General features: G+C 40.4%; 1 gene segment (V, D, J or C); it reads left to right on the top strand.

Moving 5' to 3' along the window:
- Positions 1-13831: 13831 nt before the first annotated feature.
- Positions 13832-14570, top strand: LOC113899365. The segment is given in 2 exon segments: positions 13832-13871; positions 14320-14570. Coding segments are annotated over 2 exon segments (291 nt in total).
- Positions 14571-16546: the final 1976 nt, after the last annotated feature.

Below are 16546 nucleotides of genomic sequence, written 5' to 3'. Positions count from 1 at the left end.
TCCAGCCATCCTAAACTTGCTTCTCTCTCTCTTTCCATATTATGCAGTAATTCAGATTCAGATTCACTTTTGACTCTGAAAGAAATGTTGAGATTTCTGTCATTCATATATTTTCATGACAATTCTGCAAAGACATTAAAAACCCTGTAGTGCGATGGAGAGCGGGCTCCCAAATGATAAGCCCACATCCTAATCACAGAAACTGTGAATGTGACTTATTTGGACAAAGAGACTTTGTAAAAGTAAACAAAGTTAAGGATACAAAGATAAGGTCGTCCTGGACTATTCAGGTAGGGCCTAAATCCAGTGACAATTTTTCTTTTAAGAAACACACAGGTGAGAAAGCCTTGTGAGGCTTCTCAATGGAGGAGGAGGTTGGAGGTATAGTCACAAGTGAAGGAACACTTGGAGTCACCTAAAGCTAGAAGAGGCACTGAAGAACTCCCTTCTAGAACATTTGGAAGGAGTGTGTTTCTGTTGACACCTTGTCTCAGACTTCTGGCCTCCAGATTGGTTTATTTGCTAAGACTCTTGCAGCCCCATGGACTGTAGCCCACCAGGCTCCTCTGTCCATGGGATTTTCCAGGCAAGAATACTGAGTGGGTTGCCATTTCCTTATCCAAGGAATCTTCCCAACCCAGAGATTGAACCCAGGCCTCCTGCACTGCAGGCAGATTCTTTACCAACTGAGCTACCAAGGAAGCCCTTCCAGATTGTAAGGGAACCACTTTTTTTTTTTTTTTTTTTAAGAGCCATCAAATCTGTGATAAATTGTTATGACAGAACTGGAGTTTTACCACAATTTTCCAAAAGCAACATTTCTAAATAGCTACAAGCAACTCCAGATTACAGTCATGGAAGGGTGTTTTTAAACTGATCTTTGAAATATTTTGAGTTCAAGCTCTCACACATGCTGCTGCTGCTACTGCTAAGTCGCTTCAGTCGTGTCTGACTCTGTGCGACCCAGTAGATGGCAGCCCACCAGGCTCCGCCATCCCTTGGATTCTCCAGGCAAGAACACTGGAGTGGGTTGCCATTTCCTTTTCCAATGCATGAAAGTGAAGAGTGAAAGTGAAGTCTCTCAGTCGTGTCCGACTCTTAGCGACCCCATGGACTACAGCCCACCAGAGTCCTCCGTCCATGGGGTTTTCCAGGCAAGAGTACTGGAGTGGGATGCCATCACCTTCTCCACTCACACATGCAGACACATCTATTTATTTGTTATACTACAAATACTTGAATATCTACTATTTATCAGGTATTCAAGTAGTTTCTGGGAACATGGTGATGTTAAGTGCATACACTTATTAAGTGCATACCACATATCTAGGCCTTTAATTGTGACACCAAACAGTCAAAGTTTCTTGTTTTCATAGACCCTACACTGTAGAGAATCACCATTCAGTGGAACTTTATGAGATGGTGAAACGCCCTATATCTGCACTATTTGATAGCCTCTGGTCAGGTGTGGGTACTTAGCCCTTGTTATATGGCCAGTATGATTGAGGAACTAAAATTTTAATATTATTTAAGTTCAATTAATTTACATTTAAGTAGCCTTATGTGGCTAGTACCTGCTGTATAGGACAGCTCAGTTCTTGCATGTGATCCAGTACACATCCTCTAGATCATGAGGCCAGTCCCCTCATTTAACAGATCATACTATGGGCTGGTAAGTGCTGTGATAAATGACCTATTCTGTGGAACCATACAAATGTATTCTATCTGAGAGTTTAGCTTAAGGCAGTCTTAGAGAAAGTCATATCTGATAGATAAGGCTTCCTGTCAAATTATACTGATTTTTAAAAATCACTGACATGTGGTACAATAACACAGTGGGACAATAAATATGAGCTCCAAATCGTATAATTCACAACCAGAATAATCTGTATGACAACAGAAAAATAGGTACGTATTATTTTCCATTTCATGATCTTAGGTTATTAACAATAAATTATGAGTCCTTTCTATACCTCTTCAACTGTCTATAATCTAATACATTCTATTAGTACATGCAGAGACACACATGTGTGATTCTGATGAAACTGGAAATGCAAAATGAAACATTTTATTTCCTCCTGATGCCTTCAGTTCAGTTCAGTTCAGTTGCTCAGTCATGTCCGACTCTTTGTGACCCCATGGACTACAGCACGCCAGTCTTCCCTGTCCATCACCAACACCTGGAGCTTACTCAAACTCATGTCCATTGAGTTGGTGACGCCATCCAACCGTCTCATCCTCTGTCATCCCCTTCTCTTCTCACCTTCAATCTTTCCCAGCATCAAGGTCTTTTCCAATGAGTTAGCTCTTCCCATCAGGTGGCCAAAGTATTGGAGTTTCAGCTTCAGCATCAGTCCTTCCAGGGATGGACTGGTTGGATCTCCTTGCAGTCCAAGGGACTCTCAAGAGTCTTCTCCAACACCATAGTTCAAAAGCATCAATTCTTTGGCACTCAGTTTTCTTTATAGTTCAACTCTCACATCCATACATGACTACTGGAAAAACCATAGCTGTGACTAGACGGACCTTTGTTGGCAAAGTAATGTCTCTGCTTTTTAATATGCTGTCTAGGTTGGTCATAGCTTTGCTTCCAAGGAGCAAAGATCTTTTAATTTCATGGCTGCAATCACCATCTGCAGTGATTTTGGAGCCCCCTAAAATAAAGTCTCTCACTGTTTCCATTGTTTCCCCTGATGCCCTAGTTTTAAATTTTAAAAATCCCATTTTAAAAGGCAAATTGTTCCTCCCCAAACAACATCAGCTTGAGTAAACTCTTTCTTTTCAAGCTTTGACAAACATATATACCACTTAAATTAGAAAGCATTCTGTGAAGAATTGGTTATAAAGTCAGCAATTTTAGATCCAGCCACAGGGGGGGGCAGCATCCGCAAACACACCCTGCTTTTTAAGATGTGTGAGTAAAATAGGGGTAAGTCTGATTGGCTGTCTCAAATGGCAGTCACTCCTTTCTTTTTTCTTTCCAAAAGGCAGTATAGACCACAGAAACGTGTGTGGGGCTGGAAAAGCTTGTACAAGCGAAACCCTTTAGGAGCAGGCAGATTCAGCAACTCTTCCTGACGAGGGAGAAGAGGGAAATGCTGCTCATAGCACCAGTGTTGATCTTATGGATGCAAATACCACGTAAGTTTGGGGTTCCCTGATTGCTTCCAGGGAATTCTGCACAGTGAAATATTATCTGCAGGAAACTATAGGAATGAGATTTTCTGATAGAGAGCAGGATGTTGAGAAAAACTCAGAAACTAAAACGTGGAAAGATGGAGGGAGTTGGGCAGGGAGACATGGAAAGGAGAAAAATACACAAGAAGAATGAGAGAGACCGTTGGAGCTGCGAGAATAGACATCTGATTCGACTTTCTCTAATACTTCTCACTGTTTTCTCAACAGAAGTGAACGGACAACAGATAAGTCAAATTCCTCAATTCTTGCCTCTACAAGAAGGAGAGAACTTCACCACATACTACAATTCCTCAAGCACTTTAAGCAGCTTACAGTGGTATAAGCAGAGCCCTGGGGGAAGTCCTGTCCTCTTCATGATATTAGCTAAGGGTGGAGAAGTGAAGACGGGGCAGAGACTGACAGGTCGGCTTGGAGAGACCAGAAAGCACGGCTCCCTGCACCTTGCAGCTGCCCAGCTCTCAAATGTAGGAACCCACTTCTCTGCGGGGCACAGCGCTCTGGAAGCACCTGCTGTCTGTCCCCAAACCTCACTGTGGTCTCCAGGGGTCACTCCTCCTCATCTCTCCTCAGGGCAGGGGCCAGAGAAAGCTGATGTCACCATATCTATGAAGAAATTGAATTTTTAATTAAAAAAAAAATCCCTGGACTCAGACAGCATTACTAGATAATTCTACCAATCTTTTAAAGTATTAGCATGAATTATGGAGGAGGCAATGGCAACCCACTCCAGTACTCTTGCCTGGAAAACCCCATGGACGGAGGAGCCTAGTAGCCTGTAGTCCATGAGGTCGCTAAGAGTCGGACATGACTGAGAGACTTCACTTTCACTTTTCACTTTCATGCATTGGAGAAGGAAATGGCAACCCACTCCAGTGTTCTTGCCTGGAGAATCCCAGGGATGGGGGAGCCTGGTGGGATGCCGTCTATGGGGTCGCACAGAGTCGGACACGACTGAAGTGACTTAGCGGCAGCAGCAGCATGAATTATACACTATTTCTTCCAGAAAAAAAAAAAAAAGGAGAAAAGAATTCATCACTCATTTTATGAAGCTAGTGTTACCCTGAAATTAAAATCAGACAAAGATCATAACTGCAGAGAAACATATTTCATGAATACAGACATAAAGTTTCTTTCTAATATTCTAACTAATAAAAATATTAGTTAAAATTCATCTATATTAAAAGAGTAATATACCAAGCACAAATGGATTTTTTTCAAGGATGCATATTACTTCAAATTGAAAATTGGTTGATAAAATTCACAATATTATCAGGAGAAAAGGAGAAAAATTACATCACATTAATCTATGTAGGATAAACTTTTGCCAAAATTCAGCAGTCAACTATGGTGAAGACTTTGAGAAACACAGGCAGAGTGGGGAAGTTCCTCCATAGCTAGCAGTATGCTTACTAACAAAAGACTGTGTATGTTTTCCTAAGACTGGGAACAAGGCAAACACATCCACTCTCATCCCTCTCCTTCAGCACAGAGCTAAAGGTCAGAGCCAGTTCAATAAGGAAAGCGGATGTAAAGACAGTCTTGGACCAGAAAAGAAGTGAAAATGCCAGGCAATATGATTATCTATAGAGAAAATCTCAAAGAACATACCCCCGAAAACTCTCAGACCTATTGAGTTCAGCAACACCATAGGAAATAAGATAAATGTATCTAATCAATTTTATCTCTACATATTAGCGATGGACATGTGGACCTCAAAATTAAAAGTATAATACCATTTATAATGACTTGAAAAAAGACCCTGAGTGGTCTTTTTTGTACAGAAAACATGTACAGAAATTTTAAGCTGAAAACTACAAAACACTGATGAAAGAAATTAAAGAAGACAGATGAAGAGACATCATGAGTTTGCAAACTGGAAGTTTCAAAGCAGTAAACATGACAAGTCTCTCCAAATTTATATACACATGTTATAAAACTCCTGTTAAAATCCATCTGGATTTTAAGAAACAAATACAGGCAAGATTATTCTAAAATTTATATGAACAGGGAGAGATATTGGAATAATTTTTAAAATCTTGAAGAAATAAGAAGTCAGAACAATCGGTCAATCTGATTTCAGGCTAGAGTCATCGAGGTTATTTGGTACTGGTGCAGGGATAAACACACAGTTCAGTGGAAATGAACAGAGAACCCATAAATAGATCCACACAAATATACCCAACTGACCTTTTCTGGCAAAGTGGGAAATAAATTTGATAGAGGAAGGATAACCCTTTCAACAGATAGTGTTGGAGAAAGTTGAAATCCATTGGCAGGAAAAATTAACCTTGATTCAGGTCTCACACTTCATACATACATTCTTTAAAATGGATCACAGACTTAAATGTAAAATGTTAAATTATAAAAAATTTTAGGAAAAAATACAGGACAAAAGTTTGATATATGTATGGGCCAAGAGCCTTTGGACTTGACAACAAAACAACAGTCTATAAAATTTTTTAAAAATGACAAACTGGACTTTAAAATTAAGATCTTTTGCCCTGCAAAACAACTGTAAGAGCATGAAAACACAAGCTACCAACTGTGAAAAACTATTATTTGGAAACCATATATTCCCCAAGGAAGTAATATCTAGAATATATAAATAACTCTCAAAGCTAAACAGTATTTAAATAAGGCAAACATTTCACTTAGACCATGGGCAAAGAGCTATTTCACTACAGAAGTATACAGATAGCAAATAAGCATATAAAAATATATTCAATGCCATAAATCATTGGAGAAATACAATTAAAACCACAATAAGATATCACTAAGAGCACAGTCTAGTGTGTGTGTGGTAGCAGCACAAGGTGGGGGCTTCCCAGGTGGCTGAGACAGTTCTGCCTGCAGTGTGGGAGACTTGAGTTAGATCCTGGGTCGGGAAGATCCTCTGTAAAAGGGAATGACAACCCACTCCAGTATTCTTACCTGGAGAACTCCATGAACAGAGGAACCTGACAAACTACAGTCCATGGGTTTGCAAAGAGTTGGACAAAACTGAGTGACTCAGCGAGGAGAGAAGAAGCACAAGGTGGATTTAATTTACATTTGTTGATGAGTAATGGTGTTGACATCCGCTGGATCATCAAAAAAGCAAGAGAGTTCCAGAAAAACATCTATTTCTTCTTTATTGACTATGCCAAAGCCTTTGACTGTGTGAATCACAATAAACTGTGGAAAATTCTGAAAGAGATGGGAATACCAGACCACCTGACCTGCCTCTTGAGAAACCTATATGCAGACCAGGAAGCAACTGTTAGAACTGGACATGGAACAACAGACTGGTTCCAAATAGGAAAAGGAGTATGTCAAGGCTGTTTATTGTCACCCTGCTCATTTAACTTATATGCAGAGTACATCATGAGAAACGCTGGGCTGGAATCAAGATTGCCGGTAGAAATATCAATAACCTCAGATATGCAGATGACACCACCCTTATGGCAGAAATTGAAGAAGAACTAAAAAGCCTCTTGATGAAAGTGACAGAGGAGAGTGAAAAAGTTGGCTTAAAGCTCAACATTCAGAAAACTAAGATCAAGGCATCTGGTCCCATCACTTCATGGGAAATAGATGGGGAAACAGTGGAAACAGTGTCAGATTTTATTTTGGGGGGCTCCAAAATCACTGCAGATGGTGACTGCAGCCATGAAATTAAAAGATGCTTACTCCTTGGAAGGAAAGTTATGACCAACCTAGAGAACATATTCAAAAGCAGAGACATTACTTTGCCAACAAAGTTTTGTCTAGTCAAGGCTATGGTTTTTCCAGTAGTCATGTATGAATGTGAGAGTTGGACTGTGAAGAAAGCTGAATGCAGAAGAATTGATGCTTTTGAACTGTGGTGCTGGAGAAGACTCTTGAGAGTCCCTTGAACTGCAAGGTGATCCAACCAGTCCATCCTAAAGGAGATCAGTCCTGGGTGTTCATTGGAAGGCCTGATGCTAAAGCTGAAACTCTAATATTTTGGCCACCTCATGCAAAGAGTTGACTCATTGGAAAAGACCCTGATGCTGGGAGGGATTGGGGGCAGGAGGAGAAGGGGACGACAGAGGATGAGATGGCTGGATGGGATCACCAACTTGATGGACATGAGTTTAAGTGAACTCTGGGAGTTATTGATAGACAGGGAGGCCTGGTGTGCTGCAATTCATGGGGTCGCAAAGAGTTGGACACGACTGAGTGACTGAACTGAACTGAATGGTGTTGAACACATTTTCCTAAGCTTATTGGCCATTTGGGTGATTTCTTTTGAGAAATATCACTTTGCATCATTTGCTTATGTATTTTTAGGTTGTAGATTATTTATTTTTACTATTTTAAAATGTATAGGCATGTTTGTTATTCTGTATTCAAGTTGTTTATCAGATATGTGCATGCATACGTGCTCAGTGCACTTCAGTCATATCCTACTCTTTGCCACCCTACGGACTGTAGCCAGCTAGGCTTCTGTGTCCATGGGGATTCTCCAGGCAAGAATACTGGAGTGGGTTGTTATGCCCTTCTCCAGGTGATCTTCCCTAGCCCGGGATTGAACCCACGTCTCCTATATCTCCTGTATTTCAGGCAGATTCTTTACCCACTGAGCCACCTGGGAAGCCCTTATCAGATATACATTGCACAAATATTTTAACCCAGTCTATAACTTGTGTTTTCATTCTCTAGGTGGTGTGTTTGGGGGACAGATATATTTAATTTTGAAAGAGTGAAATTTAATATTTTTCCTTTTCTGATTGGGTTTGTATGTGTGCTTTTGAAGGAATCTAAGCTGCCAAACTTATAAAGAAATTCTTCTTTATTTTTAAGAAGTTTTATAGTTTCATTGATCACATTTAGATCTTGTATCCATCTAGAGTTAATTTTTTTATGTTATGAGGAAGGAGTCAAGGTACTTTCAAAAGATGCAAATAGCCAGTTGCCAGAAATGCAATTAAAACCACAATAAGATATCTCTGAGAGCACATTCTAGTGTTTGTGTGGTAGCAGCACAAGTGGGGGCTTCCCAGGTGGCTGAGACGGTAAAGAGTCTGCCTGCAGTGTGGGAGACCTGGGTTCAATCCCTGGGTCAGGAAGATCCCTTGGAGAAGGGCATGTCAACCCACTCCAGTATTCTTGCCTGGAAAATCACATGGACAGAGGAGGCTGACTAGTTACAGTTCATAGCATCACAAAGAATCAGACATGACTGAGCAACTGACACTAGCTCTTATCCCAGAAAGACCATCTTTTTCCCCATAGAATTGCACAGACAGTTTTGGAGAAAATCAATTGATGATGTATACATATGGACCTATTTTTGGATTTGATCCTACTTACCCATCTTTATTTTATCCTCTTTCCAATAGAACTTTCTGTCCTAATTACTGGGGCTTCATATACATTTTGATATCTGGAAATGCAATTCAAACTTTCTTCTTTTTCAAGGATTATTTTAGGTCTTTGAATTTCCACCAAACTTATAGAATTAGCTTCTCAATGGCTACCAAAAAACATTGCTAGTAGTTATATTGGGCTTGTGTTGAATTTATGGATTCATTTGGGACAATTTACATCTTGATATATGGAGTCTTATGTTATTCCCTTTTATGTAGATCCTGACTATTTTTTTTTTTTTTTTGGTAGAGGACTGTATACCTTGTGTTAAATTAATTCCCATGTATTTAATAAATGAAATTTAAATTTCACTTTCTAATGATTTCACTAGTATCTAGAAATAAAATTTATATTTGTGTTTAGTGACTGTATCAGAGAAGGCAATGACAACCCACTCCAGTACTCTTGCCTGGAAAATCCCATGGATGGAGGAGCCTGGTGGGCTGCAGTCCATGGGGTCACTAAGAGTCGGACATGACAGAAGCGACTTAACTTTCACTTTTCACCTTCATGTATTGGAGAAGGAAATGACAATCCATTCCAGTGTTCTTGCCTGGAGAATCCCAGGGACGGGGGAGCCTGGTGGGCTGCCGTCGATGGGGTCGCACAGAGTCGGACACGACTGAAGCGACTTAGCCGCAGCAGCAGCAGCAGTGACTGTATTAATTCCCCTATTGGTTCTAGCTCTGTAGTTTGCTTATAGACTCCTTTGCATCTTCTCCATGCACCTATGAATAAAAATGGCTTATTTCTCCCTTTTCAGACTTAATACATCTTATTGCCTTTCCTGGTTTGATGCCAGGCCCTTCAGGAAGATGGTGAATAGAAGCAGTGATAGTCTACCTGTCTTGTTTGTGATCCTTTAGAGACTAATATTGATTTTTGATATTTTCGTTGATAATCTTTATTAGATTCAGGAATTTCTCTTCCATTTCTGGACTGTTGAAAGTATTCATCATACAGAGGTGATGAATACCTTTTTGTCAAGTCATCTGGATTTTCTGAAAGTAAATTATGGGGCATTATTTTGGTTTTCATCAAGCAAAGGAAGATAACTTCACCTCATATGGTTTTAGAGATATAATCCTATAAAATTAAGAACTCTGAAAAGAGCCAATAGGCAAGAAAACATTTTTAGGTTCCTCATGGTCATACAGAGTATTTTTTGTTTTTTAGTATTGTTTAAAAGGACACTTGGTAGTGGTTTTTACCATCTTCTAAAAACAAAGGCAAAGAACCCAACGAACAAAAAATGTGCTAGTAATTGCTTTTGTTCTGCTTTTTGCTAATATAATGAAAGTGAAAGTGAAGTCGCTCAGTCCTGTCCCACTCTTTGCGACCCCATTGACTGTAGCCTACCAGGCTCCTCCCCCCATGGGATTCTCCAGGCAAGAGTGCTGGAATGGGTTGCCATTTTCCTTCTCCAGGGATCAAACCCCGGTCTCCTGCATTCCAGGCAGATGCTAAACTAATACATTCATACTTACTTTAAATAATTCATTTTTATTTGTTCTTATATTTTCATTAGTAGTGCTTGTTGGCTTACGTGTGTGTGTGTGTGTGTGTGTGTGTGATTTGCCACAGAACAGGCTCCCGGTGAATACTTATGAATATTTGTTAAATGAATGAAGCATGATTACCAAGATGTTTACTCCCATGTCTTAAATATAATTTTCCTCCATCTTAAATTTTGAATGTTTTTTCCCTATTGTTGAACTTGCCCATAATTATAACCCTTTATTTATCCTGTTAGAGTCTTTTTGTTTAACATGCTTTCCATAAAATTGGAAGATTGTTTTCAGAATAGTGGCTCAGCACAATTTCTTTCTTTCACTAAATTTATGAATAAAGATTCAACTATTCATTCAGGAAACATTCTTGAGTTTCCAGGCTGTAACAACCTCTCTTATAAATGCTTGAATTATGTGGACTTTTGAAATAACCTTTAAATATGGGAAGGTTAAAGACAAATGGAAAAATGAAAGAGATGTCAACAATGGAGAATCATAATAGGGGTTTTACTGAAATAAAACAGTCAAAAATAATTTATGGCTAAGCAAACACAGGTGAGTACAAAGGTTTTACAACTGAGATTTTTTTTTTTCTTTTGAACTTTTGGTTTTGTACTGAGGTAGAGCCGATTAACAATGTTGTGATAGTTTTAGGTGAGCAGTGAGGGGCTCAGGCATGCATGTACATGTATCCATTCTCCCCCAGTTCCCCTCCCATCTGCATAATGTTGAGCAGAGTTCCATGTACTATACAACTGGTCTTTGTTGGTAATCCATTTGAAATATAGCAGTGTATACATGACCATCCCAAATTCCCTAACTATCCTTTTCTCCTTATGACAACCATAAGGTTGTTTTCTGTGAGTCTCCTTCTGTTTTGTAAGTAAGTTCATGTGTATCATTTCTTTTTAGATCTCACATATAAGGGATGCCGTATGATATTTCTCCTTCTCTGTCTAACTTACTTCACTCAGTATGAAACTCTCTAGGTCCATCCATGTTGCTACAGATGGCATTATTTCATTCTTTTTAATGGCTGGGCAATATTTCATTGTAGATATACACCACATCTTCTTTATACACTCCTCTGTTAATGAACAATTAGGTTACTTCTTTTACCTTCAAATTTGAGCTTTCCAAAAGGTTGCATGCTCAGAAGTGTTCGAGTTTGGGAAATCCCATGGGCAGAGGAGCCTGGTGGTCTACAGTCCATAAGGATACTGGAGTGGGTTGTCATTTCCTTCTACAGGGTATCTTCCTGGTCCAGGGATAGAACCCATGTCTCTTGCATCTCCTACACTGGCAGGCAGATTCTTACTGCTAAGCCATCTGGGAAGCCCCCATTTAAGAGATTATATAGTAGTACTATAGTGCTCAGTCGTGTCTAACTTTTTGAGACCCCATGAACTGTTGTAGACTCCGGCTCCTCTGTCCATGGCATTCTTCAGGCAAGAATACTGGAGTGCATTGCCATTTCCTCCTCCAGGGGATCTTCCCGACTCAGAGGCTAAACCTGCATCTCCTGCATCTTCTCCATTGGCAGGCAGACTCTTTACCACTGAGCCATACTTGTGGACTTTTGGCCTGGGTTTAGTTCTGCAGTTCAATTACTCAGTCACTGGAAGGGGCTGCTTCAACTGAAAACAGCTGTCCTTTATGGGAGAAGGAAAGGGAAAAGTGTTTTCCACTGATGTGCCAAAGAAATAGGAAAAATGACATACTTCCATTCTCTCTCTCTTTTTTGAATGTTTAAATATTCATTTCCTGTTAAAAAGAACGAGTTACCCTGTGGTTTGAATACCTTTATGCTGAACTACAAAGTCACTTTTATTTCTGAAATAGTTTCAGAAAAAGAAAGAAAGAAAGAAAAAAGGAAATAGAAATCCAAAAGTAAGGAAGAATAAGATCAAAATGTTCTGGTAGATTCCATCCACAGTCCCAACAGAAGCCATTCCCTCTAAAGGCTGCATCTCTAATTCAGTGCATTTTGGGATATCAGGTTCTGATCTTTCCCCACCATCAATTTAGATATTTCTGAGCAGGCTGTCTATACATTTAAAAGCTACAGCTTTGCATGCTTTTATTTGAAAAGGTATTTATTCCAACACACCTTTCAGTGTTTTAGTATATTGCCTATATTACATACAAAAATATCTGCTATCCATGTTTGAGCATAACTTTCCCACCACCCATACTGTTCCTTTACATAATGGGTGACACGCAATATATTACACATAGTACAGTTTTGAGGGAGGAGATGGTTGTTGGGTTTATAGACCACCTGTCTTGCCATTTGCAGAGACTAGAATGGAGAACTGAACTGTTTTTGAGTTGATGAGAGTAGATAGGTGATGAAGGAAGGATTCAGATGGAACCACCCTCTGTGGTCAGTGGAGTTGGAATGAGTGATCTTCCCTGACAGAGACTTTACTGTGGTCCCAACATCCCAACATTGGAAAGATGTTATTCTCTTTTGACAACTTGTACTTTATAATCCCTGGTTGAGCGTCTGTGGTCAAGGATTCTGGGCATCTTAGCCCAACAGCCTAAGCCCTTTCCATGTACCTTCCTGAACACTACTTTCTCTGTTTCCCTCCTCTGATTGTCTTTTCCCTTCCCCTTTACTTATGCTTTTATCCCTTCCTCTGACTTTTTATACCACTTATATCCACCCTACACTCCACCCCAACTTTGTTTGCATTCCTTCCTGTCTTTTCTCTCTGCTTCAGCATCCTTGGTGCACAGTACCTACAAGCAAGGGCATAGAGAACATGAGGATTAAAGATCACTCTTCAAGAATAATGAGGTGAGCACCATCTGAGTCATCAGTTACTATATCAAGAACAGATGCATTGAGAAATATTTACCTAGATGGTGGTAGACACGTGATTCCAAGGACCTTTACAGGAGCCCAGAACTCCAGGTTGTATAGCTTTCTTCTCAACGTTATTAATATTTTCTGTGCTCCAGAGAACATCACTGCCTGCTCTGGAGTTTCACATACATTTTCTGGAATGTGGATGGAAATTTTCATCTCCTTACAACACAGAGCTCAGTACAGTTTTCTGGTATTAATTAATGTTTTCCATAAGCTTCATGCTATGCTATGCTAAGTCACTTCAGTCGTGTCCAACTCTGTGTGACCCCATAGACGGCAGCCACCAGGCTCCCCCATCCCTGGGATTCTCCAGGCAAGAACACTGGAGTCGGTTGCCATTTGCTTCTCCAATGCATGAAAGTGAAAAGTGAAAGCGAAGTCACTCAGTCGTGTCTGACTCTTAGCGACCCCATGGACTGCAGCCTACCAGGCTCCTCCATCCATGGGATTTTCCAGGCAAGAGTACTGGAGTGGGTGCCATTGCCTTCTCCATAGAACACCAATTTCTTTAAGGAACCAAATGATAGAACAATGGCTCTGGATAGACATATCAGTGTGATTGGCGAAAGTCATTGTGAAAGTCATTGTTCCTTTTACAGAGCCAGACTTTAAACTTCACAGAGGATGGCAGCAGACACCATGTGAGTTGGGGATGTCTCTCCTTCTTTGGAGGACTTGACTAAAACAGGGGAGGAAGAGCTAGACAAGGAACTGCTTGATCATTGGCTAACAGATCCTGGCAACAACACACTGATACCTGCTCTGGTTCTAAGTCTCTACCAGTTGTAGTTCTTTCTGTTTTGTGGAAACAAGCCTAGGAGCAGACACAAGTCTGAGCTCTGAGCCCATGATCCTGGTTTGTCCTTGAAGTATGAGGCTGGTGACTGTAGTAACTGTATTTCTGACCTTGGGTAAGTGTTCTGTGTCTACAAGGGATGACTTGAGGTCAAAGGGCCATGAAGTGTTATTTGCTCTCTACTCTCCCTGTGCTCTATTTAGCATTATAACAATGGAATTGAGAACTGATCTATGCATTTATTAGGGAGCACAAACTTCTACATGACAGGTTAAATCATAGCCATGGTCCCAGAAGAGCACTTAGCAGTAACCAGTTTGTAAGAAATCCCTGGGTTTACTGAGGAAAGGACCCATGAGATAAAGGCTATAGAATAGAGTCTCAGATTCTTGCCATGTGTCTCTGGTCTCAATATAATAAACACCAATTATATTTTGCAAGACATAGATAAAAACACTGGAATAGGGGGTAGGTTCAGACAGTTATGGGAATGTTATAGGCTTGATCCACAGAATTACACTGATTTGTGGTCAGGGGCTAATTTTATTTTCTTGACCCTTTAGGGACTGTGGTTGATGCTAAGACCACACAGCCCAACTCCATGGATTGTGCTGAAGGAGAAAACGTAAACCTGCCTTATAACCACTCTACAACTCGTGGAGATGAATATATGCACTGGTATCAGCAAAATCCCAATCAGAGTACACAGTATGTCATTCATGGCTTAAGAGGCACAGTGAACAGCAGCATGGCCTCTCTGACCATCGCTTCAGACAGAAAGTCCAGCACCTTGGTCCTGCCCCAGGTCACCTGAGAGACGCCGCTGTGTACTACTGCATCATGAGAGATGCACACTGGGACAGATGGGGCTGCACCTGTGCAGTATCTCTGTGTGGGGTGGGAGTCACAGCTCAGGGGATCCCCAAAGCAGTACCTTCTAAACTGTTTATTTTACTGTATTATTTTCAGAAGGTATTAGCAAATCCATGTATTACTTTACTATTTTAAAAAATATCGGTCACATTTATTTTTAAAATAGGTATTCAATTTCTATGGTCTAAAATTCAAAAAACACAAAAGGGCGTGATGCCTTTGTCCCATTATTGTCTCTGAGCTGCTCAATTATACAAAAGGAGACAATCTATGGTATGTATACACTTGTCACTTAGCTCACTGACGCCCCTCAGTTAATGCACATGCATGCACACACACACTGTGCACACACACACTACACACCCTTACATGCACATTGCATGTGGTCAGTTTAGACAACAAGCTTCTTAACTTTTGAAAAATTCAGTCTAAGTGTCAGGCAATTATTGTCACACAAATTTTGAACATTTCTTTGGCATTTTAAGCCACCACAAGATTCTTTCCAAGACTTCTCTGTGTTTGGATCTTTTACTTTCTGTTACCATATTTCTCTTTTCTTTTGTCCCACTCCCTTGTTATGGATAGCATAGCAAATAGAATGGGGAGGATGGTGGGGGAGTCGAAAAGTTTTTTGATTCTGATTGGTATCATAGACTATTTTTGCAATATATTAAGCAGAAACATAGGGATTTTGGGTCATTATCAATTTTCAGAGTTGAGTCCTTTGGGGACCAAAGGAAGACAGGAGTAATGGCAAAGTTCCTAGGAATCTTGCTAGTGAGCCCTGTTGTTATTTGGACTTATAGGACTTCCATCATAGTGATCAGAAGTATTTATGGAGTATCATTAGAGTAGGGAGCTTGCTTAGATCTCACTGCTGCACTGAAAATCAAAGGGAGACAGGAATAATGGCAAAGTTCCTGGGAATCTTGCTAGTGAGCCTGCAGCTTAGTCAGGACTGTGAGGATATTATTCTTAGTGTTTTAGTGGGGAGTTGTCTCTGATTTTGGCCACAAGGAATGCAACACTTGGTATTTTCTACTGAGACCCCCCTCCCCCATGGAATGGGTTTTAAGCCAACGTTTTCACTCTCCTCTTTCACTTTCATCAAGAGGCTCTTAGTTCTTCTTCACTTTCTGACATAAGGGTTGTGTCATCTGCGTATCTGAGGGTATTGATATTTCTCCTGGCAAACTGATTCCAGCTTGTGCTTCATCCAGCCCAGCATTTCTCATGATGTACTCTGCATATAAGTTTAATAAGCAGGATGACAATACACAGCCTTGACGTACTCTTTTCCCGACTTGGAACCAGTCTGTAGTTCCATGTCTGGTTCTAACTGTTGCCTCCTGACCTGCATACAGATTTCTCAGGAGGCAGGTCAGGTGGTCTGGTATTCCCATCTCTTTAAGAATTTCCCACAGTTTGTTGTGATCTACAAGGTCAAATGCTTTAGCATAATCAATAAAGCAGAAGTAGATGTTTTTCTGGAATTTTCTTGCTTTTTCTATGCTCCAACGGGTATTTGCAAGTTGATCTCTTGTTCCTCTGCCTTTTCTAAAACCAGCATGAACATCTGGAATTTCATGGTTCATGTACTGTTGAAGCCTGGCTTGGAGAATTTTGAGCATTACTTTGCTAGCATGTGAGATGTGTGCAACTGTGCAGTAGTTTGAACATTCTTTGGCATTGCACTTTGTTACTGGAATGAGAACTGACCTTTTCCAGTCCTGTGAGCACTGCTGAGTTTTCCAAATTTGCTGACATATTGAGTGCAGCACTTTCACAGCATCATCTTTTAGGATTTGAAATAGCTTAACTGGAATTTCATCACCTCCACTGGCTTTGTTCATAGTGATGCTTCCTAAGTCCCACTTGACTTCACATTCCAGGATGTCTGGCTCTAGGTGAGTGATC

This window comes from Bos indicus x Bos taurus, chromosome 10 (assembly GCF_003369695.1).
Source record: "Bos indicus x Bos taurus breed Angus x Brahman F1 hybrid chromosome 10, Bos_hybrid_MaternalHap_v2.0, whole genome shotgun sequence".
In the NCBI taxonomy this organism is placed as follows: domain Eukaryota; kingdom Metazoa; phylum Chordata; class Mammalia; order Artiodactyla; family Bovidae; genus Bos; species Bos indicus x Bos taurus.
Note: the sequence above shows the minus strand (reverse complement) of the source record. Positions and strands in the feature narration are given on the sequence as shown.